The following is a 27768-nucleotide window of genomic DNA, read 5'->3' on the forward strand; positions in this document are numbered from 1 at the left end:
TCAGGGGCCAGGCTCTCTGGGGCCAAGTCCTTGCGCGCTCCACCTGTATTCTGAGAAAGCGCCCACAAGCAGGGACTCACTGAACATTCTGTCTTCACAGTGGCCTTGGGAGGAAGGCCATTATCTCACTTTGCAGATGATGAAAGAGAGACCCCAAAAAGTTACAGGATTTGCCCAGGGTCACAGGCTAGAAAGTGACAGAGCCGGTACACGGAGCCTGTTCCTTTCATCCCAACGTGACCAGGTGGATCCCGCCCCGCCTTGTATGTTCCACACATTAGCTAGGAAACACCTACCACGTGGTCCAGGGTAGGCCTGGCCTTACCCGTGGCATCGTGTGAGGAGGCTGGACCAAAGAAGCCCCCTGGCCAGACTAGCACAGCCCTCCGCAGAATCACCCACCTGCTACCTGGGACGCCCACTGAACTTTCACACTCAGGATGCTTTCTTCCAAGGTAAGGAGCTTTGAGCGGCAACAAAACAGGACAGCTGCCCTCCCCTGCCAGGCCCCCATGCCCACGGGCCTTGGGGACCTCCCACTGCAGCTGCCTGCTGGCAAGGACGCGTCCCTCACACAACACTCATTTAGACCTTGTGTGCCCCTTCCTCCCCTCTCTCATGCCCCCATGCCCTGAGGGCTATTCCGGAGCCCCAGGCCCTTCCGGCTGGGTCCCTCCACTGGACCCTTGGGGAATGCAGGAATGAGACGGGGCAGGAGGCAATGGAGCTGGAGGAGGTCCAGGAGCAGGGCTCCTCGCTGGGCCTCAGCAGGGCCGAGGTGCGGGCTGGCGGGCATCGGGCACCGGCAAATTTTCCCCGGGAGGGAGTCTGGGAGTTTCCAAAGATTCTTTGGCAGTGTATCAGACCCAAAAAAGGTGAAGAAAGGTTGCAAGACAGCCTCGCCTTGTGGGCTACAGACACTTCAGCCTGACGGATTTCAGCTGTGGTTTTCCTCACATTGGCCCGGAGGAGGGGGAGCCCAAGGATGGGGGAATTTGGAAGGGGGAAAGGAAGGGATCGTTGTAAGCCCTGGGGAAGGCTGCTTCGTTGGGTTACATTTGAGAGGAGGCAGTGGTGAGCACCTTCAGGTGGCCAGTCCCACCTTGGTAAGGGACTCACCCCACCTCCGCCCGGGAGTCTTGGGGTCTTTCGGACCTTCCTCAGTTGTTGCTCACAATTCTCTCCACTCCAGTCCCAAGTTCAAAGCCCTCGTCCCTGGGCGCTCCCAACCTGACTCCATGGAACCCCCAGTCTATATCTTTTTCCCTTGGCCCTTTTTTGGGGGGCCCCTGGTTCTGCCGGCCCCTGGTCAAGGGGGTGGTGCAGGGAGAGAGAGAGAGAGAGAGAGAGAGAGAGAGAGAGAGAAAGAGAAAGAGATTGAGATCCTCAGTACAGTTTCAGGGTTTGGGCCCTCACCCCACCAAGAGCCTCTGTCTGTGAGCAAGGCCCCCCTGGGTGGAGATGAGTCTCGGCACACCTGTGGAATCCCCACCTCACAGGCGTTCAAGAAACGTCGGCTGCCCCCCTGGTCGCCACAGCACTCAGGGTGTCACCATGACGCTGAGCCAGCACAGCTGTGGAATTGCAAAGCTACCGTCACCTTATTTGTGTCTTCCACGGGTCCTTGAAATCTCTTCTGCTGCCCACCCTCCGGCGGCGGGATGGAAACCCGGGGGGCCCAGGAAGCTGCTTGGTGGGGAGATGTCACGGTTCTGTATCACTTCACCTGGCGGTAGGGTGGCGCCCGTGGTCGGCAGGTGGCGGGGGCTGTGACTGGGCAGGAACAGGAGCCAGCCTGGAACTGCGCTCTGGTTTGGGAGGTTTAAAGCTGTACCTGTCCTCCTGCAGGCAACTCCACGGGGCCCCAGAGCCGGGCCACCCCCCTGACTGGGCTCTCATGTGGGCCCCAGGGGGCTCTCGTCCCTGGTCGGTTCACTCCTCAGGCAGCCTCCTGGGACCTGGTCTGAGAGCCCACACTGACCCCCTCGCACGGTCCGTCACCCGGGCCAGCAGGCCTCTCCTTGGCTCTGCGGGCAAAGCAGCCAGCCTGTCTTCTGCTCTCTAGAGTGTGCAGGTGGAGGTAAGACATCAGTCCACTGGATTTCCCAAATTGCAGGGGACACCGTGAAGCTCTCTCTGAAGCTTGAAGCGAAGGGTGGGCATCCCACACCCTCCTCGGACTTAGTTCACCTCAACATCTCCCTGGTCTAACCTCAGCGATGGACTCTTGGGTGTCCTCAGTGTGGCGAGGGTTCGGGTCACCGAAATTCTGCATCACTCGTGGGCGGAGGTCAGGGCTGGGGTGGGGTCATCTCTGCACACGCCCCACTTTCCTCTCGGGTACAGCAGTGTTTGGTCAGCATTTGCAAGCTGGGGGAGTGTGAATGCTCACTGCTCCAGGAGCGGCACAGTCAGGAAGTGCAAGGAAGGATGGGGGACCAGGAGGAAGAGGCTTCAATCCGGTAGCACATGGTATGTGGACCAGGCTGGCCACCAACCTCCCAGTTCAGTCCGTGGAGTTTAGGCCTGGGCAGACTGAGCACTAGGAGAGAAAAGCAGGTCCTGACTCTGGGAGGGTGGAGAAGAGGGACACTGGCCACGGTCCCCCGGAGCCGGGCCTCAGGTTGACCCCAGAGAATTCAGATACTGCCTGAAATGCCACCATCAGTTGATGCCTTGGGTTAAGCTGTGCCCCCTCTACTCAGCTCATCCCCAGTCTCCCTGCCTTAGTTTTCTCACCCATAAATAGGTCAGTAACTGCCTGCATCTGAGTCGATTCATGTGAAGTGCTTAGCACACTTCCTAGTTCATACTCAGAAACTCAGTACATGTTAACTCTCTTTGCCCCTCAGGTAGCCTGGGCTGGCCCCTAGCCATGTGGCCCGTCCTTTGCACACTGGAGCCAGCTGAAACTGTCCTGGCCAGCCACCTGGGACCTCAGACGGCCTGGCCCATGTGGCATTTCTTTGGCAGAATCTGGCACTCGTGGCCCACGGGGCCTGTGCTCTGGGATGGCCAGGCTGGAGCATCTGGCAGAACTCCCAGGGCCTCCCATCTGTCATCCCTGCTGCCACAGGGACAGCAAGGACACTTGGATCAAATCTCCTTGGAGACAGGGCCTCCCTCCCACACACACCCTTGGGGAATGGGGACCGGCAGCATGCCCAGAAGGAAACCTCCAGGGCCACCAGGATCAGGGGACCTGAACCCAAAGTCTGCCTTCAACTTGTGAGACCTTGAGTCGGCCACATAGCTTTCCAGAGCTTCATTTGCTCAACCGAGAAACAAGGATGAAAGTCCCCATCGCCTTCAGGGAACATCGTGAAAACTGAGAATGGGACCACAAAGGGGCTTTGCTTCACTCGTAAAGTAGGATTAGCATTTTGGGATCCCAGCATTTTAAAACTGGGAAAATACGTAATATATTGTTCTCTGTGGCTGTTTTTGTCTCTCTGTCACCTGCTGAGTGCCACCCCCATTCCCAGTTACCAGAGCCTACAGTGATATTCTCCAAACTAATCTCCTTTGGACAGTCAGTGTTCAATTGGCTGGGCCCAGGTTTCTGGATTCTAAATTCAAATGCAGCCTTTCCCAAGTCGTGGCAGGGGGCGGCGGGAATCAGTTAATTTTGCAGAACTATTTCTGATCAGGGTGAACTAGGTAATTTGGCCTGAATTCTCAATTAAGGACAACTTAAAATCTACTCAAAATATACTTTAAAAAAAAAAAGTTTGATTGGGGGTATCAGAGAATAAACAAGGGAGTAAAGAATCAGAGACAAGATCTGGGAAAAGAAGGAAACCCAGAGACATGTGGCTTTGGGGCTCCTTCCTCCTTGGGAGGACCACTGACCCCAGAAGACACTCCAAAAGTGCTGAGCAGAGCTGTTAGCCTCTGGGACTAAAGAGGTAAAAACTAGGCCCACCAAGAGGAGGGGGTGCCTGGCAAATCTTTCATGCTTTGGGTTGGGACCCCGGGGGAATTCACCCCCAGAAAACAAATGAACTGGAACTAGACCAGCACTCCAAGGGACTGCAAATCATCTCAGTCCTGAAAGTAGATTAAAACAACCGTGGTTTGCTAAATCCCAAGCCGTCCGCCAGATGTAAACATAATCCTCATGGAGGTAGACTAACTTCATTCTATGCCTCAGATTCTTTCTACAGGTTTTCCGATAGAATGTGTGCCGTTCAGTCGAAAATCGCCACGTATGTGAGGAGACAGACAAAACTAACAAAAACCAAGGGAAACAACAGACACTAGAAATAGACTCAAAGGGGATCCATATCAGGGAGTTATTAAAATAACTATGTGCAGCATGCCCACATATGTGAAGGACAAGGTAGAGAGCTTTGATGGAGAACCAGAAATGATTTTTAATCGTCCTCTTTCTATTTTTATCCCATCAACTTCATTCTTAACATGCAGGGTGCCACGGTTCCCCTGCAGAGGCCAACGGATGAGAGACAAGGCAAAGAAGCTTCGGGGAAAAGCCAAAAAGAAGCAACTGTGCTACATTCAAGGATGCCTGTCTGGAGTGTGCTTGCAATAATGAGAGTGCATTGTGCATGCACCGTCCTACTTTCTAGTAGCAAATCCATTGCTGCTCTGTAAGATGCAATTGAACATAGACACCCTCCAAAACTCAGCAGACTACAATCTCAAGGGGCTTTGTGCCTTTGAACAGGGACCCATCTCCCTCCTCCCTTGTACCTGCCAAGACCCAGCTCGGCCCCTGGCCCAGAATAGTCATGGCAAAAAAAAAAAAAAAAAAAAAAAAAAAAAAAAAAAAAAAGCAGCATTTGAGCACTTGTTTTGTGGCAGACTCTTGCCAAGGGCTTTCCATGCAACGTCACAGCTCTAGGAGCTGGTTGTGACTACTCTTTCCATTTTACAAAGGGAGAAGCTGAGGTCTAGGGAACACACATAACATGTTCAAGGTGTCCTGGCCACCTAGCATTAAAGCCAGGATGTACACCCAGGTCTGCCTGCTCCCAGAGTGGGTCCCACTCCCCACCTGCTGATTGCTGGGATGATCCTGGATGTCTATGGTCAGAGGAGGCCTTGGCTTCTCCTCTCCAAAAAAACTCACTAAACACCAGGCTGTAGCCTGGGAAAGCTGGTGTTAAAGATCCAAGGCCAAGGCTTAGGAAGTGAGAACACTTTCATGGATCTGAGGTTTTGTCCATCTCTTCTCTCTCCTCCTCCCTTTCCCTGTTTCTAGAACTCAGCATCCAGCAATCAGAGAGGGCACAGGGATGGACTAGGGATAACCCTAGGCCACATGCATAGGGTAGAAGGAGTAAGGGCCACAGGGGAAAATCCTGTTGTGGCCACCAGATCTCTTCCGGGAAAGCTGGGTGGGGACTGTCGAAGAGGCTACTTTCTGGGGTCCCAAGTCCCTTCCTAGAAAACCAGTGCTCAGAGGGGAACTGCAGGACAAATAGCACTATTTCCAACCTGGGGTATGGGCAAGGGGCTCAGCCTTCAAACAGACCTCCTTTGCCCCACTGGGGGGCCAGAAATCCAGGTCAGGACCTGTGGAGGGCCAGGTCCCTGGGCAGTGGAGGGCTCGAGAGCTGTGAGGCAGAGCCCTGGTGGCCCCTGGCCTACTTGGTGGCTTTACCCGATTAGTTTGGTTGGGCAGGAGGGGGTCCCTGGGTACCAGCAAGGTAGCGGGATAAGGTAGAGAGGGGACAAAGTGGGGAAAAGGGCTTCCCTGGGGAGAGGACATAAGGGCTGGAGCAGAGTGAAGCTGGGACAGGTGGGCGTGTCAGATGAGGAAAAGGAGCAGGAGCTTAGAGAGGAGTGGACAGGGGGCGGGGCAGATGGTGACAGACTGGGGTTGGGCGGGGCCTCCGTCTCACCCCAGGGACTGAGCAAGGGGTTCCAATAGATGGAGAACAGGCTCTTCCTGGTGCTAATATATTGCAGCGAGGAGGGTAAGGGATCGACACCTGGAAGAACCTGTTGGCTCCTGTAGCTCACCAAAAGTCACATGTACATTTGAGAATGAAAAAAGGGGTCCATGAGCAGCAAGGGGGCGGGAAAGAAGTAGGCAGAATGGGGTCAGGTAACTGGAGTTGAGGGACAATCCAAGCCTGATGCCAGTCTGGGCTCAGAGCAAGAGCAACGGGTGTCCTCTGGTCCAGTCCGAGTCAAAGGGGAGGGAGGCAGGCGGCATCAGGCATCACCGAGCAGCCAGCAAATATCCCTGTTATGGATTAAGAGCCAAACGGGTGAGGCGGGGGCGGGGGGCAGGGCTCAGGCTGGGTGGGCCAGATCCAACACTCGGACCCTGTCAAGTCCCAGAACATTCCCTCCCTCCTGGGCCCTAGAGACCCCGGGTCCCACACCCTTCCTTTCCCTTCTTCCCCCCACTCCTGGCACTCACCTACTGGGGTCCTACAGCTTCAGGGAGGTGACCCGGGGGATGTGGAAGAGCTGAGTCTCCTCAGAACTGGTGGAGCTGTGACGTCGCAGAAAGAGTGAGTGAGCACCCAGGCACAGACCCTTGGCCCTGACGCAGGGACAAGCCCAGAGCCCTGATTTTCCGGCTGCAGAAGCTCTCCAGGGGGTAGGAAGAGTTCCTAAAAGCAGCGGCTGGGTAGATGTGTTTGCAACAAGAAGGATGTGGGCAGACATACGAAAGAACTTTCTGGACCTGGAGTGCCTCAGAGGGTGTGACTCTTCAGGGCTAGGCATGAGCCTCCTCAGCCTGGGAGGCCTCAGGAGGGGGTGTGCCGGGGGGTAGAACCCAGCAACTAGAAGGACGCCTTCCTGGACCCCTGATGTCCCCTCCTCAGTCCTGGCAGCCTCCTCACCTGAGGCGTTTCCAAATGGGACGAAAGTATTTGGAGGTCTTGACGGCAAAGATGATGCTGGGGATCAGAAAGAAGGTGCACCATGCCAGGCAGAACCAGAAGGCATTCTAGAACAGAGGGTGTGAGGTCAGCTTGCTGTGGCTAGGCAGCAAAGTCTTCCCACCCTGCTCTGTACCCTTAGTCCTCCCATTGACTCCATGAGGGGAAGGGCTGAGGGGAAGGGCTGGTGGGCAGGCCTGGAGGCAAGAGTCCTGCTTCACCTTGTGCCCTGCTCACGCCGCCCCTCCGATTGGGGCCTCCACGTCCACGAGCCCTGATGAGCTTGAGGCACTCACCCAGGGATCAGCGATCATGTCACACAGGACCACACGGCCATTGTCCAGGGCTCGGGAGAGAGGCTGGCAGGTGGCAATGTGCTGAGTCACCTGTGGGGTCAACATGAGGCAGGTACATGCAGAGACACTCAGACCCACAGGTATACACCCCATATTCAGAGAAAGAGGTTGACAGGAACAGAGTTAGGTCCAGGGACCCCGTAGGGAGCCACTGCACAGTTTGTACGGACACATGGATGCAGGGACATAGAGATGAGGACATATTGACATAGGCTCCTTGCTCCACTCTTATCTTTTCCACGCCATTTACCAGCCTCTGTTAAGCCCCTACTGTGTGCCCGGCACTGTGCATGCACACACACACATACTCGGGGTTGAACAAGACCCCACCTGCCTAGTGTGGGTGCCAGATAGCTTGCAGAGGCTGTGGTCAGCCCAGGCCTGCAGGAGGAGGTGCACTTGGAGAGCTGGACAAAGGGACCGGCATGAGGAAGGGTATGGTGACAAGGTGTGGAGGGCATGTTCTAGAAAGCCAGGGCCAGCCCAGCTCACATTCAGGCCTCAGAGAGGGGCTGTGGCAGAGGCTGGGTGAACAGAACCCAGCCAGGAAGCAGGGGTGCAGATCTGGGAGTTTGGGCTCAATGCTGAAGGCCTAGGGCACCCCGAGGGGCTCTCGGGGCAGAGGAGGGATGTAACAGTGTGAAGAGCCGGTGGTACTGGGAACCTGCTTGAGGCCAGGAGAGCTTGAGCCCCCACTCACCTCCTCTCTTACCCAGGCCACGTACTGGGAGAAGTAACCCATCTCTCGGGTCAGGAAACACTCACTTTCCTGCAGGACAGAGAGGAGTCCAGGACTGGCAGCTGTTCCAGGAACCAGCAACCCTGCGCCCCATACCAGACAGGGCAGGCCAAGCTGGCTTTCCTGGGAGCCACGGTGAGGGGACAGGGATGGAGAAGCCTGGGTGGAGGAGAAGCTCCGTGTGCCTGAGCGCCTCAGCCCATCTCTGACTAGGAAGCAGCCCCCCTGCCTCTGCCCATCTACCACTCACATTCCTCAAGATACTGGTGGCCCAGGTAGGCAGCTGTCCTTTTAGGTAAGTGACATTGTCCAAGACACGAGAGGTCTCTGTCTGGGGGATTGAAGAGAAGAGAGGCTTAACTTAATGCCCTGCTCGTTCAGCGAGATGCTATGCATTCATTCACCCATTCATTCATTCAACGTGTAAAACACACATACTCACCTTGGGTGGGGGGGGTGTTAGGCCCTAAGGACACAGAGGCTAAAGATGGTGATCTTTAAGGATCCGCTCATCCACCCCCATTTCTTCCCACCCTCTACCCTCAACCTCCAGGGGGACTGGGCAGAGGAGATGACATCCCAAGCCAACAAGGCCCTGACTTCCTTTTTCCCTCTGTTGCCCACCTGCTCCCCCTCCCCCTCCCCCTCCCCAGCAGCCACCTGGAGATTCGGGGCTGAGGATGCCAGGGCCCTGACAGTGAGGTTGAGGTTGGCCTGTGGAGAAGAGAGCAGGGATGGTTAAGGGAAGGGATGGGTGGAAAAGGAGGGTTCCCGGCCCTTCTTTCCTCTTTTACCCCTCCCTGCCTCTCCTCTTCCCCAGGTTCCAGGCTCCCTGGGCCTCCAAGCTTACCACAAGGCTCTGCTGGGGGAGGACCTTCTCCTGATAGAGGTTTTTGAGCCCTTGGGCTTCCTCTTGCAGCTGCTGCCCCAGCACAGAACTGCCCTGAGGGGACACAGGGATGAGAATGGCACTCTGCCAGGGACAGGCCAGCCTTCGCCAACACATTCTTTACCCAACTGTTCAGCCAGACATACTGAGAAGACGTGGAAAGTGCTGGGCTCAGAGGCAGAAAACCGAGGCCACCTTAAGCTCCCGGGCCTGATCCAGGTTTGGGGGCACGAAGCCCAGGTTCTAGGTCCACCCCTAGCTGACTAGGTGCTCCTAAGTCAGAGCCACAGGGGTTGTCTGAGCTGCAATGGCATCTGCTGAAACAGGAATACTCCTTGTCTACCCATCATGCAGAGTTGGTGTGGGGTCTATGTTTTGAAGAGAACTCTTTAAGCTTTAAATACTTATAAACACAAAATGCTATTTTTTTCCAAGAGTGTAAGCTCCTCGAGGGCAACTGTCGTGATATCTGGTCCGTCGCATTGTCCTCACACCTGTCCCAGCAGATTCCCTGAGCAGTGTGCACTAAGAAACGCTTGCCCAACTGTGTGATGTCAGAGCAGTTACTCCATGTGATCTGAGGTGGAAGATAATCTACTTCGCAGATGAAGAAAGCGAGGCCTGGAAATGCTGAATGACCTGCCTACGGCCACACAGCCATTGGTGGTAGGTAGAGCTTGAGTCAGAACCGACTCTGCCAAGCTCTTAAGCCCAGCCAGGGGATCCAGAGCCTCAACGGTCACTGGTGGGAGCCCTCAATCCCCTGTCCTTGCCTTCATGCCCTCCAAGCCCTCCCACAATCTCCCTCCTCCCAGGCCTCTCTCTGTCTGATTTCTGCCTGCCCGGTGGGCTCTCGGGTCTTTCTCACTTGGGTCCGGGCCAGTCCTTCCAGCTCCTGAGCCAGCTTCTCCACGTTGGTGTTCACCACAGGCTTCTGGATCTGGAGATAGACAGGAGAAGCCAAGAGGGGATGCACTATGGCTCCTCCAGCCCTGTACTGGGGTACAGTCTATTCAGAAGTACCCCAAACGAGCTGAATCTATCGTGACACGTTGGTCACAGTGGGTTTGACCTAAAACTGCAAAATAAATCAGGCATTTCGCATTAGGATAGAAGGGGAAAAAATGAGGCGCCCTCTGGTGTAACCCATCGAAGAGGCCTCCTCCCACCAGCATACTGTCCACAGCAGTGGGTTCAGGACCATGAACAGCGACACATGCTGCTGGGTGGGAGCACGTTCCTTCCCGCCCAGCCCAGATGGTGGCTCCAGGACAGGCTTGAGGCACATGGTGTGCAGACACCCCCAACAGGAAGAAGCCCCAGGGACGTGTGGAGAGGTGAAGGGAACATGGAGGGCTGTGATGAGATAATACACCCCCCCCCCACCCCAGCTCCTCTGCAAGCCCCTCTGTTCTTCCATGGTCTGGACTGAGGTGCTTCCTGCTGACCTGATCAAGGAAGGTGGAATAGTGGATGTTCTCCAGCCCACTGCTCTGCAGGGCTTCCAGGTCCCGGTGGGCGGCTGGGCTCAGCAGGTCCAGATTCTTCATGTCTATTTTAAGGTTCTGCAACTCCTGCTGCAGCTTGGCGGTATACTGAGGGGGTGGGGGACAGGGTGAGGGCGTGCCCAGTTGCTGAACCAGGACCCCAGAGCTGCTATCCTAGGTGAGGGGTCCCCAAGCCCTCAGGGCCCTCCTTCTGGATATCCAAGGCCCCCACCTTGGCTACTCCCAGCCCCAGACAGTCTCCCAGGAGGCCTCTGCTTCCCACCTGTCCCTATTCCAACCCACCCCCACCAAGACCTAGCTCTCCTCTGCATCTATCTGGCTCACGGACAGAAACACAGACCCTCTGGCAACCCAATATGAAATAGCTTCCCTGGCCCAACTTTATCACATCACCCTTGTTAAGGTCTTCAAAGTATCTGTTGTTCTGAAATTATTTGTGGACTTGTTTATTGCCATCAGCTCCAGGAGAGTGGCAACTTGTCTGCCCATTCTGTACCAGCCCCTCAGTGTAGAACAGAGGCTCACATGTGGCAGGCACAATACAAGTTTGTTGAGTGCGTACAAACGGGTGAATGAGTGGGGAAACACAATCACATTTCCAAGAGAGACCACAGTTTAAGGGGACTCTTGAGGGCACCTGGGTGGTTCAGTTGGTTAAGTGTCTGACTCTTGACTTCAGCTCACAGTTCGTGAGTTTAAGCCCCATGTCAGGCTCACCCTGACAGTGTAGAACCTGCTTGGGATTCTGTCTCTCCCTCTCTCTCTGGTCCTTCCCTGCTTGCTTGAGTGCCCTCTCTCTCTCTCTCTCTCTCACTCTCAAAATAAATAAACATTAAAAAACAAAAGGGGACTCTTGGCATTTTTCAACCATTGCTAGAAGAGACTGGGCATGAAATTCAGCCCCGATGTTTAACAGATGAGAAACTGAGGCTAGAGAGGAACATTGACTTGCCCAAGATTTCATAGCAAGTTAGCTAACAGAACCCAGCCCCGCTCACCCCTCCCTATCCTGCCACACTGCTTCCCTCTAATCCTTGAAGAGGCGGGGCTCTTATGGCAGTGTTTCAGGCACAAGGGTATACCTGACAGGTATAGCATAACAGACAGGTACACAGGAGAGGCTTGAAGGCGAGCAGAGCCCTCCTGGTGCCCTGGAAAGCACACCTTGTCATATTTATTTCTGCATCATCAGCTCGTTCTTATCTCCTTTGAAGACAAGTGCTCTTAAGGTCACATTTGGTATGTTGCACATGGCCCTGAAGGACTGCCCAGTCCCTTTGAACCTGAAGCTCGTCCACACTATTCTGTGAGCTGGAACCTCCCCTGAGAACCATGACGTCCAGCTAGCAGAGCAGGGGCACCTTCTGCCCGGGTCCCCTGCTGCAGTCCTCCCTGGCCAGCCTTCATCCATGGGGCAGGAGCTCTGGCCTCACATTGGGATGTGGCTGCTCTGTGGACCTTTCGTCTGCCAGGGATGCAGGAAGGGGAGGCAGCTAAGGCAGTGTGCAAGATTACACTTTCAGACACGGAGTTGGAACTGAAATCTGAACCATTTGGCTATGCTACGCTGTGGGTTGAGAAGGGCTGGTGGATTTAAGAGGAGTTGGAAGGGTTTCTGCAGAGGAGGAGGAATCAGGAGTTAGCATGGTAGGAGTGTGGGTCAGGGAGAGAGGCAGGGGGGAGACATAGGGTTTTCCCAGGACATGCTTGGGAAAGTCTCCCCAGGGGCCTTGGGAGTCCAGGCGGCTCTCCCCACCTCACTTAAGTGCAGACAGAGGTAAGGAAGGAATATGTTACAGCTTCTGTACACCCTTAGGAAAACGACATTCTCAAAATACATCCCCTCCGGTGAAGCAGCCATTCCTTCTCTCTGTCCTAGAAGTGTCTCTTGCCAGTATGGATATGGTTTCTAAACACCAAGCTCTGGCAAAGTCCAGTGGTTAACAGAACAGGCTTGAAGGGCAGGGCTCAAACCCTGCCCGCCTACTGGCTGTGTGAGCCCTCCCCCAGGGACACCCAACTTCATCACCATCATTTTCACTGTCATACCCCATTCTCAACCACCCCACTACTGACTGCAGTGTCCCAACCAATGCCTGTCCTCAGCCAGGACACGCACACCTTAACCTTAGCCCTCTCATTCACTCTCCTTATCCTTTCCTACTACAACCTCAGCTGTGTTTACTTCTTCCCGGAGCACAGCACTCAGAGCCGGTCATGGCCTCCAGGCCCTCATCCATCCACCCACACACCCTGGGCTCTCGCCCTGGGTCAGGCTCTGAGCTTTCACCTGGGGCCTCTGTCCCTGAGGCACCTCAATTGCTCCTGCAGACTTCTCAAGTTCAATAACATGGGCCTACCACAGAGGCAAGGCCATAGGAAGGGGTTCTGCAGGAAAGAATCCCCACAACCCTCCAGAAGGTTCCCTCACCTGGCTGATATTCAGGTGCTTCTCCAGGTCATAGGAGTCATTGAGCTGCAGGACGCTCCAGAGCGCGGCCCCTTCCTTGCACTGCCTGGGGAGAAGTAATGGGCATCGAAGACAAGAGAAAAGGACAGCAGGTGGGGGCTGACATCACCCACCTCAGCTGCTCCTCACACCCTGTCCCCCAGCCTAAGCATCCCACTCACTGATAGGCCAGGAGGATGCTGATGTTCTTCTTCAGGCCAAGAAGCTGAGACAAGTTCATGGATGGGGGCAAGTTCCCTGGGGTGTCTGCAAACTGGAAAAGGGGCAAAGAGGAATGGGCCTGAAACAGGCTGAGGGCAAGGCCATCCCAGCTCCCCTAGAGCCTGGTCCCATGCCACCTTGGCACAGAAGAGACCACGACCCTGTGACTGCAGCCCAAACCTGCCTCTAACTCAAATCACCCCTGGGCCGTTAACTCCTTGCAGGGAAACTTCTCTGGGCCAGCACCTTGGCTCACCTGCTAGAAGCACTGGAGAACCAGGATTTCCAGTTTGCAGACTCAGTATTAGGAGAACAGACAGACTCGGGTCTGGGTGCAGCCCCTGGGATATCTGCCCTGGGGCCTGGGCATTATTCCAGGGACTCACGGGTTTGCTCTCTCTCACCCCTTTTCCACTGGCCATTTCCTGCCTTTCCTTGGCCATCTCCAGCCATCCTCCTGTCCCTCCCTCCCCTTTCCCCCTCTGGCTCCCACTTCGTTCTAACCCCTTGCTCTGCCCTCATCCCCCTCCACCTCCCTCTGGGCCGCAGAACACGGCAGGCTCACCTTGTAGAGCTCTCTGCTCTCCCAGCTCCGGCACACCAGCGTCTGCACATTGCCGCCCACCAGGAAGGTGGCGAAAACAAGGAGGATGAGGGGTGCGGCAAGGAGGAAGCTGAAGCCCACACCCCTGGGGGAAGGCAGAGGGACAGGGTTGAGATGGGAGAGAGAGGCCAGCTGCACTGGACCACACCCTCTGTCCCGCCACATCGGGGGGCCGGCGTGGTCAGCGAGTCGGCCCCAGGGCAGAGCCCTTTGAGGGCTCAGCCTCCTGGGCCAGGGGGGAGAACTCAGAACTGCTGGCTGTTCCCCTCCCCCTTCCCCCACTCCCCTCATCATGGGTGTCCTGGCTGGCCCTAGCAATCTAGAGGAGAAGGTAGCTGCTTAGCTGGAAGAGACAGGACTGCCTGCCTCTGAGACTAAGGTGCATGGAGGAGACTGGCTCCAGAGCTCAGCCCTCAACAGAGCCACCTGCAAGGCCGCAACTTAGAAGGGTTGAACAGGACCAGTGCTGCCCTGTAGGGCTTCTCTGGGGGACAGGCACAGCCCCAAGCCAGGGTTTGAGGCTTGGAGAATAGAACAAAGGCTGCATTTCAGCCTCCACTCGCCCCTTGGGTCAGGCAGATTCTACTTCGGGTGCCACCTCCTATTGGTAGTACTACCTAGATACTGGGTTAAGAAGGATTCTGAGGCTACGTTCGACTCAGTGGGAAAGCGTGCCCACTGGTTACTATAGTTGCCAGTGGCGTGGAAGGGGGAAATGCTTCTTATTTGCCATTCCCGCTCTAGTCCACCCTTGTATACAGATGAGGACACGGAGGCCCAGGTGGGTGAATAATTTGCCCGGAGCCATCCAGTGAATCGGTGCCAGAGGCAGAGGTAGAGCTCAGCCTCTTGATCCCCAGGACTTGCTTCTGTAGCCACACTAGGAGCTGTCCATGGGCATGAGAGGAATCTGGGCAGCCCAGTGGGAAAGACCCTTCCCCTCTCCCCAGCCCTTCTTACATCATGAGGAAGCGGGCTCCAGCTTCGCCCTTGGCTTCCGAGTGGCCGGGGTCCTCCCTGGCAGCCAGCCCCCAGATGCCGAGGTTGAGGCCCAACAGATTACAGACCACCACAAGCAGGACTGCAGAGCACAACACGCAGCCCAAAATCCACCTGCCGCAGAGAGGGTGCGGTGTCACTGACAAGGGAGGCACCAGCATGGGCTGGCATAGGACCTAGGGGCTGGGTGGGGCCCCATTGCTCCTATGGGCTCCCCAGGCTCAGATCCCAAGGGCACACAGCCAAGGTGGAGACAGAGGCCCGAGGAGTAAGGGGTCTTGGCTTAAATGGAGGCAGATGCTTAGTGCAGCCAGGGGTTGATGGGGGCTCAAAATCAGGCCCACAGTGGCTGAGAGGCTGGGCTGCCTATCCCATCCCCACCCCATGGACTCCCAGGCACCTGTATTTCTCATATCTCTGCACCTCCTTCAGGTAGGGGCGGCTACTCTGTTCCACCTCCTCCAGCGCCTGGCTCCAGCGAGAGGCTGCCTCCCAGCCTGGGAACTCTTCGGCCAGTGTCCTCAGCCCTTCAGGCTTCTGGGCTATCACCTCCTTCAGCTCTGCCCAAAGCAGCAGAGACTTGTGGGAGGGGCAGGAAGAACATGTGGGACCCGCGGAGAGGGCCCACTCTCTGACCAGGCCCAGATGGAGGACAGCCTTCCCCTTCCACCCTACCCCCACTGCCCCCTCCTCCTGTCAACAAGTCTCTTTGGTGGGGGTGGCCCCTGGACAGGGCCTCACCTTTGACCATGTTGGCCGTCTGCAAAGCTGCCAGGAGCGGGAGTGCGTTGAAGGTGCTGTTCTCCTGCCAGAACAAAAGGCAGCTGTGCCTCCCACTTCCCACCTGCTGTCCCAGCTTCAGGGACCCTTGACATCGCCAGGCCCAGAGGCGGGGCATCCCTCTTCGTGCTCCCAGCTCAGGAAATGAGAAAACAGGCTTCCCCTTGTTCTCTTGGTCAATGGCTTCTTCTCTCCTCCTTCAGCCCGGCGTGACTCAGCTCCCCAAAATATTGCTCCTGGAAGACCCCTCCTTGCTCTCCCCACCTCTCTTGCCGAGACTGCGGCAGCCTCCCAGCCATCCTCTCTTCTCTTCCATCCATCCTACGCATGCCGGGCCTAGGTCCCTACAGTCCAGCCCCAACCTACTCTTCCTAGCCTCAGCTCCCATTTTCTTCCTCCCAGGAACTTCCACGCCAGCCGCCCAGCACAGGTGACTCACCGTTTCCCCAACTCTGGCATTTTCCAGGCCCTGGGTCACAGGTGCTGACTCATGCCGCACCCTCCCCCACAGCCCATCTGCATGACGGGTTGTACCTCCAGGGCTCAGCTTCTGTCCTCTCTCCCTTGTCACCCCAGCCCCACCCCCACCCCCCCACCTTGAGGGGCCCAGCTCTTCTTTCTGAGTTCCAGGCCAGCCTCCCCTATCAGAGAGCGTGCACTGAGAACCGACATCATGAGCCTCCAGCCCACGGAGCCATATGGGAGGTAAGGCCCTGATTTGACCCAAGTCTTAGGTTCAGCTGGGTTCCCACCCCAAAGAGGGAAAACGAGATCCCCCACTTGTGAGCTCCCAGGTGATGGGGAAGTCAGGTAGACTGGGCAGGCACTCACCTCCTGGACCATGCTGGAGAAGTTGGCCTCTGGGACACCCTTCAGCCGATGCAGGACATCGTCCACTGGGGACACCTGAAATAGGGTGGTGGTGGTATGACAAAGTCCATAGAGAGGCCTGAGGGGGGTCCCTGAGGGAGGATGGGAGGAACCCTCAGTGTCCCTGTGTGCAAATGGGGAACACCTCCCCAGGTGGCAGGGAGAACTCAAGGAGCTAATACACACGAAGCTCACAGTACGGCGCGTGGCCCAGGAAAGCTCTTGCCCCCATTGCCAGGATGACCATCGTCAATCCTTGGAGAGGGGAGGAGCCGCCGAGGAAAGGGATCAGGAGTCTGCCTCAGGAAGCATCCAGGGATTCCTGGAGCAGCAGGCAGAGCAGCGCCCCCACCCCCGTTTCAAGTGGCCCTGTCCTGGACCTGCACCTGGTCAAAGTCAGCTCCCAGCTCCAGGGCACGGGCTCGGCTCTGGGCCTCTGTGCAGTCCTGGCAGCCAGGCTCCTGCAGCAGGGTGAGGAGGTGCTCCCGGTGCTCCCGGACAGCTGGCTCCAGGTCCCGCTGGCCCTCCCGCAGCTCCACCAAGGTGGCATTCAGGGCTTGGAGGTGATCCATAGAGAGCTGCAGGGCTGAGAGACACCGCTCTGGACTGAGCAGTCTCCACTGTGATTGGCACAGAACATCTCCCCCCTCCCCCCAGCCAAAGGGATGTGGGTCATTAACTTCCACAGTTTTAATGGAAACTGCCCTGGGGCACATTTAGCCAGGTTGTGGGCAGGGATGCCAGGAGGGATCCCAGGATAGAGCCATGAGAAAGTCAGGGGTCGGGCTTGCTGAGGCGGGGAGAGAAATCCAAGGCTGAGCGAGGGTGGGGCCTGCCCCCAAGAGGCAGCCACCCAGGACACTGGGCCCACTCACCCTGGCCCAGGCTGTTCACTGAGGTCAGCACTTCATACACGGTGCTCTTGAGCTGGGTGTAGATCGTGCTCCCAATGCTCTTGCCGACACCTGGGGAGCACAGGGTCGTCTGCAGGGCTGGCCCCCAGAAGCCGAGGGGCCCTCTTCACCCATCCAGCTAGCCTCCCCAGGTCCTGCACTGGGCTCTGCAGGGGAGGTCCTGGCTTCTTGGTCCTGTCACGCGGTGACTACTGTGCTCCCCAACTGGGCCCAATCCCTGTCTCTTCAAGGGTGTGCCCAGGTGGAGCCCAGGATGAAGGGGTGAGAGGGCCCCCAAGGCAGGCCTGAGCAGGGGGACCCAGAGGCTGGCCAGCCTGTCGGCCAGCTATAACCCTCACCATCCAGTTCCTCCAAGACTCGCTTCTGGGGAAGGGAGAACTGCTGTGCCACGGCCTGCAGCTCCTAGGCAAACACAGGGTCATGAGGCTGCTCCTCCCTGTCACCTGACAGCCCCCCTCTTGTCCCTTCCCTAGCCCTCCCGGGACTCCCCACACAGCTGGGTGGCCATCCTGAGGATGCCCTGGGTGCACTTATGTATTATAACAACTCTCCAGCAGGGGGCAGCCAGGCGCGTGTTGAAAGGGGCACCCTTTCTAATTGGCAGGTCCCACTCTACTCTGTCCCGCCTGGGGCTGGTGCTCAGGCAGGCTCGTGGGGGTGAGGGGTTACTGGGCACTGACCTGGGGGACATCGGAGACCAGGCCCCGGAGGCTGAGCAGAGTCTCAGGCACGGCCTCCACCCCGGGGGCCATCTGCTCATGCATGTGCTGGTTGGTGACAAAGGCACAGACCACACCAATGCTGCAAGGATGGGGGAGGAGGCAGGGGCTTGCTGGATGCCCACGAGCACTTTGGGCCTCAGCCCACACCTCCCACCTGGCCTGGGCGCCCCTCACAGTAGCACGAGGGTGGTCAGCAGCAGGAAGGCCATGAGGGTGCCTCGCTCACAAGCCATGGCCTTGTGCTCGGTCTTCACGCGGCCCCCACAGCGCCGGCGGCAGCGGCAGCAACAGAAACAGAGCCCGGCGATGGGCACCAGGAGGAGGTAGAGGCCCGCGATCACAGCACACACCACGTAGCCAGCCTCATACCGCACCACCTGGGCAAGGGGGCAGGGGTGAGGGGTTGTCCTGACCCTCCCAACGCGGCGGCTTCCGGTCTGACTGCACAGGGAAACCAGAAGGCAAGGGGATGCGCCCACAGCGGGCACTTTGCACACGTCTCCTCCAACCCATGCAAAGTGCGTGGTGTCCTTGTTATTTACCATCTCGTAGAGGAGGAAACTGAAGTCAAGGTTTGCTCACTGCAAAACCCCAGGACCAGTTAATGGCAGAGCTGCGGTCGGAAATTAGGCCCGCGGATTACAGCGTGAATGGAAGGGGGGGAGGGGATGCCGGAGACCCCCACCCTGAGGGACACCCTGCAAGGTGGCCTGAGCTGAGGAGGCCTTTCTACTTCTGCCCCTCATGCTCACCCCACACTGCTCTCCGCCTCCCCCCCCCCCCCCGCCCCCCCAGGGCTCACCTCATCCACCTTCACGGAGGACGGCTCATTCAGCAAGGTCTTTACCAACTCTAAGGAAAGAGTCAAACTGGGCGTTTGAGGACAGCAACTGCCCTGACCCTGTGCCCACCCTCACTGCCAGGCCAAGGTGGGCTCTCTGGAAGGGCTCCTCCCACCGCCATGGCACCCTAGGAGAAGCCCTGTGCATTCATGCCCCGGCCTCCGGAGGAGGGAGGGCTGCCATAGGTGGGAGTGGCTGAGAGGAGGCCCGGCCGACCCCTCCTCCAGAACCCGACAGGTGGACCCAGCGGTGGAGAAGCCGGAAGCCTGGTTGAAGCAGAGAAGGGGCCCGGCCTAGCAGCCCATCCCCTCAAGAGGCGAGGGACAGGCTGGGAGGGGCCCTGTAGCCCCTCCTGTCCTCCCAACCCCTAGCACCCCTAGACCCAGAGAAAAATCTTAGCCAGGTCTTTGAGAACTTCTAATGTAATTTCTTCTATTTGAGGACAGAGAGACTGAGGCTCAGAGAGGAAAAAGGGCTTGCCCAAGGTCACGCAGCAAGATTTCCAGGTGATGCCCGTGGGCCCCCGGGGACTTCTGGGAAGGAAGGCTGGGGACCCTGCCCTCCAACTGCCCGCTGACGGGGTAGGCGCGCCCCGCGGTCGAGGGGGAACCCACTACCTCCGAGGCCCGCCCGAGGGAGGGGCGCACTCACCGGCGGGGAAGGGGTTGAACTGCACCACGGAGAGGAAGCGGCGCACGGTGCCGTACAGGGGGTTCAGGGGCCCCGGCGGGCGGCCGCGAGGAGCCAGCCAACGGACCCTGGCCGCCGGGGCGAACGCCAGGCGCTCTGCGCGGCCGAAGGACCTGCAGTCCGCGGCCCCTGCCCCCAGCGAGCTCAGGATCAGCCCCAGCCCCAGCCCCAGCCCCAGGCCAAGCAGGGGCGCCAGGAGGCCGGGTACGCGCGTCATGGGGTCGGCCGGGGGACTGCGGGGCAGGCAGGACGGGGCTCAGGCGGCCGGGGGTGCGGACGGAGCGCGGGGCAGGCCGTGCATCCTTCACCAGCCCGTGTCCCCGCGGCTCTCAAAACCGGCCCGACAGGTTTGGGCTCCCGAGCTACCTGGGCGCCCGCCCGCAGCGCTGGAAGGGCAGGGGCGGAGGCCTTGGGGAGGGGGGCAGGGCCTGGCCCGGACCCGCCCCCAGCGTCCTGGGGTGGGAGCTAGGGCGTCTTCTCCCCTCCCCAAATCCTCGTAGGAGGGCTGCCTCCGAGCTGGGAAGGGGAGACACCTCACTAGCTCTGGATTGTTGGGGGTGACCCAATTTCAAAAATCGTATTCCATAACCCAGACCCAAGAGCCCAGGCTGGGGCTGGGAAAACAGCCACCCAGCGAAGCGCTGGCCCAAGGGGTGGCGGGAACGGCGGCACAGACCCAGGAACCGGGCTCCTCCCCCCAGCTTCCTCTGGGGCCTGCTCTGTCCCCTGGGGTCATGCTTGGGCCTGCTGCCAGGCCAATCTGGAGCAGAGAGGCCACCAGACTTTGCCCCAGAGTGGCTCCCAGAGGAGCCACTCGGACAGGTGCAATCCTTCGGGAGGGTGAGTCCCAGCTAAGGTATGCCCTTTGGCCCAGCAATGCCCCATCCAGTCAGCAGCCAAAAGAACTAATCAAGGATATGGCCAGAGATGTGTCTACACAGGTCTCTGTTTTGTAAGTGGCTGTATGCCCAATACCCAGAGGGTGCCTGGAGCTGAGCAGGCTGTGGGGAAGTATTGCTAAATGGTTGGGGGATGTTTCTGGCGTGTTCTTCACGATACAGAAACAATCCCGATGGCCGCCACCACCAAGGAAATGGTGAAAAGAGCATCTCACAAGACACACAGGGCAGTCATTAAAGAAAATGATGTGGAAATGGCTCTTTTGACCTTAAAGATACAATGCATTAAAAAGTGCAAACAGCTGCTTACAAAACAGTATGTAGAGTGAGGGTATGAAACACTGGATCATCTCCAGGTAGAATCTCGGCGATTTTTAATCCTTTTCTGCCCATTTGTACTTCCTAATTTCTGTGCAATCAACATGTGTTCATCATGTTCAAAGGAGTGATAGAAGTTTGTGAGTGCCCATGGCAGCCCTCTTCCCCAGCGGGAGCCCTGGAGGGAGGGGCTGGGGCTGGGGCCATCACCCCTGTGACCCCTCCCCAAGGTCTCCTGCCCCGCCCTTCCAGCTCTGCCCTCCCTGATTTGCCAGGTGGGTGAGGGGTGTACAGATGTGGGGCTGTTCATGGTGGGCGGGGTCCACAGTAAAGAAGTAACTTAAATTTGAGTCAGGGCTGGGCCTGCGACGGAACCCTTACCCTTCCTATGGCTGCGCCTATGGTTTTCTCAGAGCAGTAACGAGTACACGGTCGTAGAAGGAATGGTCCACTTAATAACGGGGTGCAGACAGGAAACGGAACCTCATCAAAGGGTGACTCAGAGATGAGGATCAGGGCTTCAATGAGGAAAGGTGGGGGGGTGTGCTGGCTCCTCGGGTCCAGGGAGGCTCCAGGACAGGTACTGCCCCTGGAGGCCCAACCCCAACCTCTGGAGGGAGTCCCCTGGCCACTCTGCCCTGTGACCGTGCAAGCCAGCTAAACTCGGGCTGTGCCCAGCCCTCACTCTTCCCATCCCACTCATTTGAGCGCAGCACCTGCCCTGGGGGCACCATGGCCCCCCTGGAGGCTGCCTAGAGGAAGGGCTGGTCTCCCCAGAGCCTTCCCCCTCCTCCTCTCCTGCAGCGTGAGCTGTGTAGAAGAACTCTCTGCTGGCCAGCACTGGCCCAGAAATAGCCCTTTCCTAGCTTCCTATAATCCACTACGGTGCCGTGAACTCCACTTAGGGTTTTGTTTTTGTTTTTGTTTTTGGTATTCCCTGACTTGAGTGCACTGGTGGCAAAGGAGTTTAGACCCCAGTTTCCCAGGAGGTCAGGGAACCCCAGGGACCTTGGGACATAAACAGCCCCGTCCCCGCCTCGTCCGGTCTCCCCCTCTTTCTCTCTCTTCCCAACTATCGCAGTTAAGCCATGAGTTTCTACTGCTGTTGTTTTCATTAAGTGTCTATAATGAAAGCCCTGCACGTTGAAGGTGAGATTTCTCCAAGAAAAAATAAAACATACCAAGCCTCTTTTTTGGCCTAGGGGCAGGAGGGTTGATAAAGATACTGAATCTACCAGTCTGACAGGTGGACAAAGTGAGACTCCAAAGAAGGGATTTTCCTGAGTCAGTGACCAAGCCAGGAGTCTCCTTCCTGAGCCGGATCCTGATGGAACAATCTTTCATTGGAGGGACTGGGTCAGCCCCACCTGGAGGGCACCTGGCAGAAACCCCAAAACTGCTGCTGTAATTGAATTCCTTGGGGGAGGGGGGCAGAGCAAGTGGCTGTGTTGGGGCTGGGCGGGCTGGTTGGACAGCAGGGAGGACTCCGCAGCCGCCTCTAAGAGCTGCTGGGCTTCCAGAAGTGTGGAAAGGGGTTCAAGGGTAGTCCTGCCCCGCCCCCTCCTTTTACTCACGCGTTTCTGGCACCCCTGCGCGTCCCTTCCTCCTGCTCCCCACTGGGACCCTCTGCTCTCCCTGGAAATTCTTTGGTTGATCTGGGATAAGCTGTCCCTAGTTACCTTGGGAATACTTCCTGGGGTCACTTTCCTACCCCTGAGTCACAGTCCTCAGGAGCTTGATGGTCCCCAGGGCCCCACAGCCCTGAGGTTAAGGTGGGGAGAGCTGGGCAAGGAGAGGGGTTCTGCCCTTCCGAAAGCAGTAGGGCTCATAGAGCCTGAGGACGCTAGGTGCGGCCTGCTGGCTGCCTCATGCACCACCTGCTGGAAATAGGAGGGGGTGCCCAGCTGTCAGGGAAAACAGCAGACTGGTTCCCCTTCTCTCTGGCCTCAGGTGTCCAGAGAATTTCCACCACCACATACCCCAAGCCACAAAACCATCCCTTCTCCCTCCTTCCTGCATCCAGCCACTCAAATGCATCCCACCTCCTGAGCATTTCTCCAGAATGGACCATTGAAAATGCGGATCAGACCATGTGACCCCTTGGCTTCAAACCCTCCCATGGCTCCTTCTCCAGCCTCAGGATGAAAGCGAATTCCTTAACTTGTCTCCCCAGGCGCCACCAGAGCCCTCGGTCCCCCCCTGGTGGTTCTCACAGTGCTCTGCTCTAACTTTGCACATGCTCTGTCCTGTCCCTGCCCACATGGTCCCCCTGCTGTATCTCATCCTCTGCTTTCACCCCATTTCTGTTCATCCTTCAAGACTTGGCTCAATGGGGGGCGCCTGGGTGGCTTAGTCGGTTAAGCATCCCACTTGGCTCAGGCCATGATCTCACGGTTCGTGAGTTCAAGCCCCATATTGGTCTCTGTGTTGAGAGCTCAGAGCCTGGAGGCCACTTCGGATTCTGTCCCTTCCCCACTCATGCTCTGCTTCTGTCTCTCTCTCTCTCTCTCTCTCTCTCTCAGAAATAAATAAACTTAAGAAAAAAAAAGACGTGGCTCAATGGTCATCCTCTCTGGGAGTCTCCCGGACTCCTCAGCCAGGCTCAGTTGGGGGTCCCTTCAGGCTGGCCCATATTTCCTGGTCATGAGTCTGTCACCCCAACATAGAAGTTGTATTTTATTCACCCTCATATTCTCCCCCTCCACCCTGGCCCCAGGCTCAACCACAGAACCCAGGGTACAAAGTATTCTCCATAAACGTTTCCCTAGACTTGAGGAAAGCAGATTTCAAAACGCGTAAAGATAAGACATTCTATATCAGCCAGAGAGTCTGCAAGTGAATGTGATTTAAGAATAGATGGGAGAGTCCCCAAGCTGAAATTCTGTGAGTGCATGGAGGTGAGAAGCGGGCAAGGAAGGGGTGGGGTGACTGGGAAGGGGAGGGGTCTCTTGGGTGAGTGGCACGTCCCTGGGAACATCTTCGTGAGCCTTGCCAAGCATTAAGGATGGTGTGCAGCCTGAAGAGAGGCCACGGGGAGCATGTGGGGTTTTCAGCAAAGCGTCTAGTGTCCCTGTGGTAATGACTGCAGGCCAGGTGCAGCTTTCAGCATGGGCGCCTGGGCACGGCCACACCCCAGAGGCAGCAGGTATTTCAGGACAGGCAGCTTGGTCAGAAGTAGTCGGAGTCAGGACGGCAGGGGCCCGGGCACATGGAGATGGCTGCACTCTGGTCTGCTGTTACAGGGTGAACTTCTAAAGGAAGCAACCCCGTACTGAATAGACTCTCCAGAAGGACTTGCTTAGGAAGGATTCAGGTCAGCTGAAGACTTCAGGCCTTGCAGCCCAGGCCCCCTGGGCAGGCCATGCACTCTCTACATGGCCAGGTGAGTCCCCTTGAAACAAGAGGGTCGCCGTGTTCTCAAGACCCGTTGGTCTCTTTGTCGATTAGGAGGACAGCATCTTCTGGCTCAGGCCAGACCTCCTCAAGGGTACCCAGCATCCTCTTCCTCATTACTCACAGCCTCCTTGGCTACCTGTTCTCTCCAAGGCCAGGGGCAAGGGCTTATCTCAAGGTCAGGGCCCAGGCCACATCTGGCACTGACATCTGCTCCCTCCTCAACCCATGGCACTTGGGGAGAAGACTGAGTCTGGTTTGCAGAACCTCGGGGCAATCTGGGGTCTCGTGTTGTCCAGGAGTATCATAGAGGCAGGTCATGCCCCTTCTAGAGCCTGACTTAGAAACGAAACAGACACGTGTTGGAAATGAGCTGCTGGCCCTATTGTAACATCCTCTGTAGTCCAGTCTCTTCCGGTCACCACATTAAGTGCAAAGGAAGGTTATTAATGTTCCCTCTTTGAGGGAACATTTGGAGGTGCCATGTGTCCATTTCTTCATCCTGGGTGCTCGTGACAACACCATCGGCCAGACTCTCAGGAGCTCTGTCTGACCCCCAAGTCTCCTTTTTGGCATGTCCTGCCCAGATGCCCAGGAGCACCATGGCAAAAGCCTTAAGTAGAGTTTACACTGCAGCTGGAAAAAACTGGCTCCACCCCTTGTCCCCTTGAGAAGGCTCTGGAAGGACACGAGATGTAGTAGCAGAGGCTCCTCATGCGTGCAGGCCTGGAAGAGGGGGGCTAGGCCTGAAAGACGAGCCCACCCAACCACAATCAGGAGACTGAACTGCATGGTGTCAGGAGGGTCAATAAACAACATTCTCCTCTGTGGGAGAGTTTCAGGTGGTCTGTCGGGTCAGAACATGTCCCTCTTGCTCAACGCTGACTACACAAAACCAGGAGGATAGGTGCATGATCCTGTTGATGGAATGAGCGGTCGAAAGAATCTCGATCCACTGGGAACGGTGGGTTCTAGCTTGCAGCATGAAATGGAAGCAGGAGAAATGGGGTGGCCAGTTCACAAACAGATTCCTGGCTTCATAACTGTTTGTGGAAACAAAAAGACCATAATGGATCAGCTGGCCACAAGTTAGCATATGTCAGTAATGAGGCCTAAGTATCTTACTCTAAGTAATGAGTAATGAGTATCTAAGATGGCTTTGTAATGCTAGACAGCCTGAGAGGTCAAAGGTCACGCTGCAGAGGCCCAGGGGCATTGTCCTGTGCCGCTCAGCCCTGCTCTGGAGCTTTAGACAGCCAAGACCAGATGAGGTAGGGCCAGGGCGGCAAGCCGTGAGAAGCCACCTGTGTCCGGGACAGGATGACCTGAGGGTCAGGGGGAGGGCCAGGAAGGGCAGGGAAAAGCCTCCATTGGATTCTGGTGTTTCCCACTGAAAGCAGCTGGGGACTTGCCCTGCCTGTCTCCTCCCACCACTTCTCACCTGCATTCGCTGAACCTCTACGGACCTGGCCACCAAGCCTCTGTCACAGCCACTGAAGGACGAGAGGAGTCTAGACCAGCCCTCCCAGGGCTCTGTTCCAAACAGAGGGGCTCTGGTTCCCTGTCTCATGCAGCTGGTGCATTCCCAGTCCGAGGATGGGGCAAAATGTGTCCAGGGTCCCCCTAGGCTGTGGGAGAGGACGTAGGGACACCTTGACACCCAGAGGTCACAGGCACACCTGCATCCCCACAGCCAGCCCCTCAGAAGTATTCTCCCAGGAGGCAGGGTGTTGTATGAAGGAAGCAAATGGACAGTTGCTTTTCTGGGTCTCTTTGAAAGGAAAGGTCTTTGCTCCCTGGGTGACCTACGGTAAGAACGCTGCCCTCAGCCCCATTTCATTAGAGAAGGCCAAATCCAAAATGAGAGGCTTGTAGTGACAAGTGTCATGCAATGCCTTTATCCGATGCACAAGTACTGTTAACTGAATCACAGGTACACAAAACATTAAATATACACACTCCCCGGGGGGCGGGGTGTGTGTGTGAATTATACACCAGTCTGTGTCCCTAAGATGTAAGGAGGCATCATCAAACTGTGGGAGGGGCTTCTGAACCACAAACACTTACCCAAAGAAAAGCCAGCTTTAAAAAAAAATTTTTTTTTCTAACGTTTATTTATTTTTGAGACAGAGAGAGACAGAGCAGGAACGGGGGAGGGTCAGAGAGAGGGAGACACAGAATCCAAAACAGGCTCCAGGCTCTGAGCTGTCAGCACAGAGCCCGACGCGGGGCTTGAACTCACGGACCACAAGATCATGACCTGAGCCAAAGTCGGCCGCTTAACCGACTGAGCCACCCAGGCGCCCCAAGAAGAGCCAGCCTTTGAGGAACAGGGACAATGGCAAAACTCTTCATTCCCACAGGAGACTTTCTTTTCCCGTTAAGATGCAAGTCCCCAAAACTTCAGTTTGGAAAACAGGTTTCTGGGGGGCTGTAAGGGAGCTGTCATCTGAGCACAAAACTTGCTGCTCAAGCAAGAAGAACAGGGAGAGAGCAGAGATAAAGGCCTTGCACACAGCTAGCAGTTGAGGGGAGCCTTGATTCGGCTGCCCACCGAAATCACCTGTAGCACCCCCCTAAATGTAACTCTCCAGGGCCAGGTTTCAGGTATATGCGGGTTTTGTGAGCTCCCCACGGGTTCTGATGGGCCAGGTGGACTGAGAGCCACTGCCATGGGCAGACCTAGCCCCGCTCCAGGAGAGCAGCCCTTATCCTGAAGGGCAGGGGCACCCCCACCTCACGCACTCCTGAAGTTTCCTGCGGGGGCATGGAGTAGGGTGTCAGGATTCCACTCCTGCCTGTGGCCATCTCCAACCCCACCTTTCCCATGCACCATAGGCAGGTCCCTCTGTGCCAGGCTTGGGGGACCAGATCAGTACAGGTCTGGGAGCGATACGTGGGAAGGAGGTGTAGGGAGAGAGCTGGGTCCCTCAGCTATTCTCGGGGTATGAGGGGCGGGAAGCAGTGGGTCACGGGGAGGAGCCTGGGCCCCAGAAAGGCCCCAGAAGCTTTGGGGAAGCTTTCAGTTAGTTGCGAGTAGCTGGGATTTGGGGACACACACCTGTCCCCAGCATGTTTGGAGATGTAGAGAGCTCCCCGACAAGGTCCGGGCAGCCTCTGGGGTTGCCTGGGTCCCCAGCGGGGCCACAAGAGAGCTCTTGGGGATGGGCTAACGTGCCAGCAGGAAAACAGACAAGTGACCAGAGCAGTGAGGTCCCCGCCTTGCTTCAGTTGGTTCTTCCAATGTAGAGGACGGTGAGGGAAGGGCTTCAAAATCAACACAATAAGAGGTGCCTGGGTGGCTCGGTCGGTTGGGCGCCCAACTTCAGCTCAGGTCCTATCTCACTGTTCCGTGAGTTGGAGCCCCCTCCGGGCTCTGTGCTGTCAGTCTCTCTGAGACTGAGAACAAAGCCAAAGCTCTGCTTTGGATCATCCGCCTCCTCCTCTCTCTGCTCCTCCTGTGAGCACTTGCTCGCTCCCTCTCTCTCTCTCTCTCAAAGATAAACAAACGTGTGAAAATAATGATGACATAATCGGACGATTGGAGCAGTGCCTTTACCTGGGGTCGCCGTTGCCGTGCTGGCTCTCAGCCGGGGCCGCCCTCAGCTTCTCGAAGCTGCTCTCAGCTCCCTGTATGTGGGCCCCTCCACCCCTCAGCCAACAACCGTGCGTCCGATCCTTCTCACACTTGAAATCCCTCTGACTTCCCTG

The 27768-nt window shown here is 57.0% G+C and overlaps 1 protein-coding gene and 1 long non-coding RNA gene across 3 annotated transcripts; one reads left to right on the forward strand and one right to left on the reverse strand.

The window, feature by feature from the left end:
• Positions 1–3721: 3721 nt before the first annotated feature.
• On the reverse strand, positions 3722–19802 carry PROM2 (prominin 2). Its single transcript, XM_060654096.3, has 24 exons — positions 19409–19802; positions 18718–18767; positions 18090–18292; positions 17874–17994; positions 17532–17595; positions 17155–17244; positions 16666–16865; positions 16241–16315; positions 15371–15434; positions 15030–15189; positions 14591–14743; positions 13592–13715; positions 12987–13078; positions 12787–12871; positions 10296–10442; positions 9716–9787; positions 8809–8901; positions 8619–8672; positions 8209–8289; positions 7920–7988; positions 7160–7249; positions 6825–6931; positions 6395–6469; positions 3722–6214 (listed from the first exon to the last, which is right to left on the reverse strand). The coding sequence occupies exons 1-23, from the start codon at positions 19662–19664 to the stop codon at positions 6406–6408; spliced, it is 2514 nt and encodes an 837-aa protein (XP_060510079.2). The 5' UTR covers positions 19665–19802; the 3' UTR covers positions 3722–6214; positions 6395–6405.
• LOC132692064 (uncharacterized) lies at positions 19562–24868 on the forward strand. Of its 2 annotated transcripts, XR_009616151.2 has the most exons (4): positions 19577–19651; positions 21867–22068; positions 23433–23561; positions 23907–24868. It is a non-coding gene; the product is annotated as an uncharacterized LOC132692064 (long non-coding RNA). The 2 variants fall into 2 exon arrangements; XR_009616150.2 differs by lacking the exon at positions 21867–22068 and having other exon boundaries at positions 19562–19651.
• Positions 24869–27768: the final 2900 nt, after the last annotated feature.

This window comes from Panthera onca, chromosome A3, assembly GCF_046562875.1.
Source record: "Panthera onca isolate mPanOnc1 chromosome A3, mPanOnc1 haplotype 2, whole genome shotgun sequence".
NCBI lineage: Eukaryota > Metazoa > Chordata > Mammalia > Carnivora > Felidae > Panthera > Panthera onca.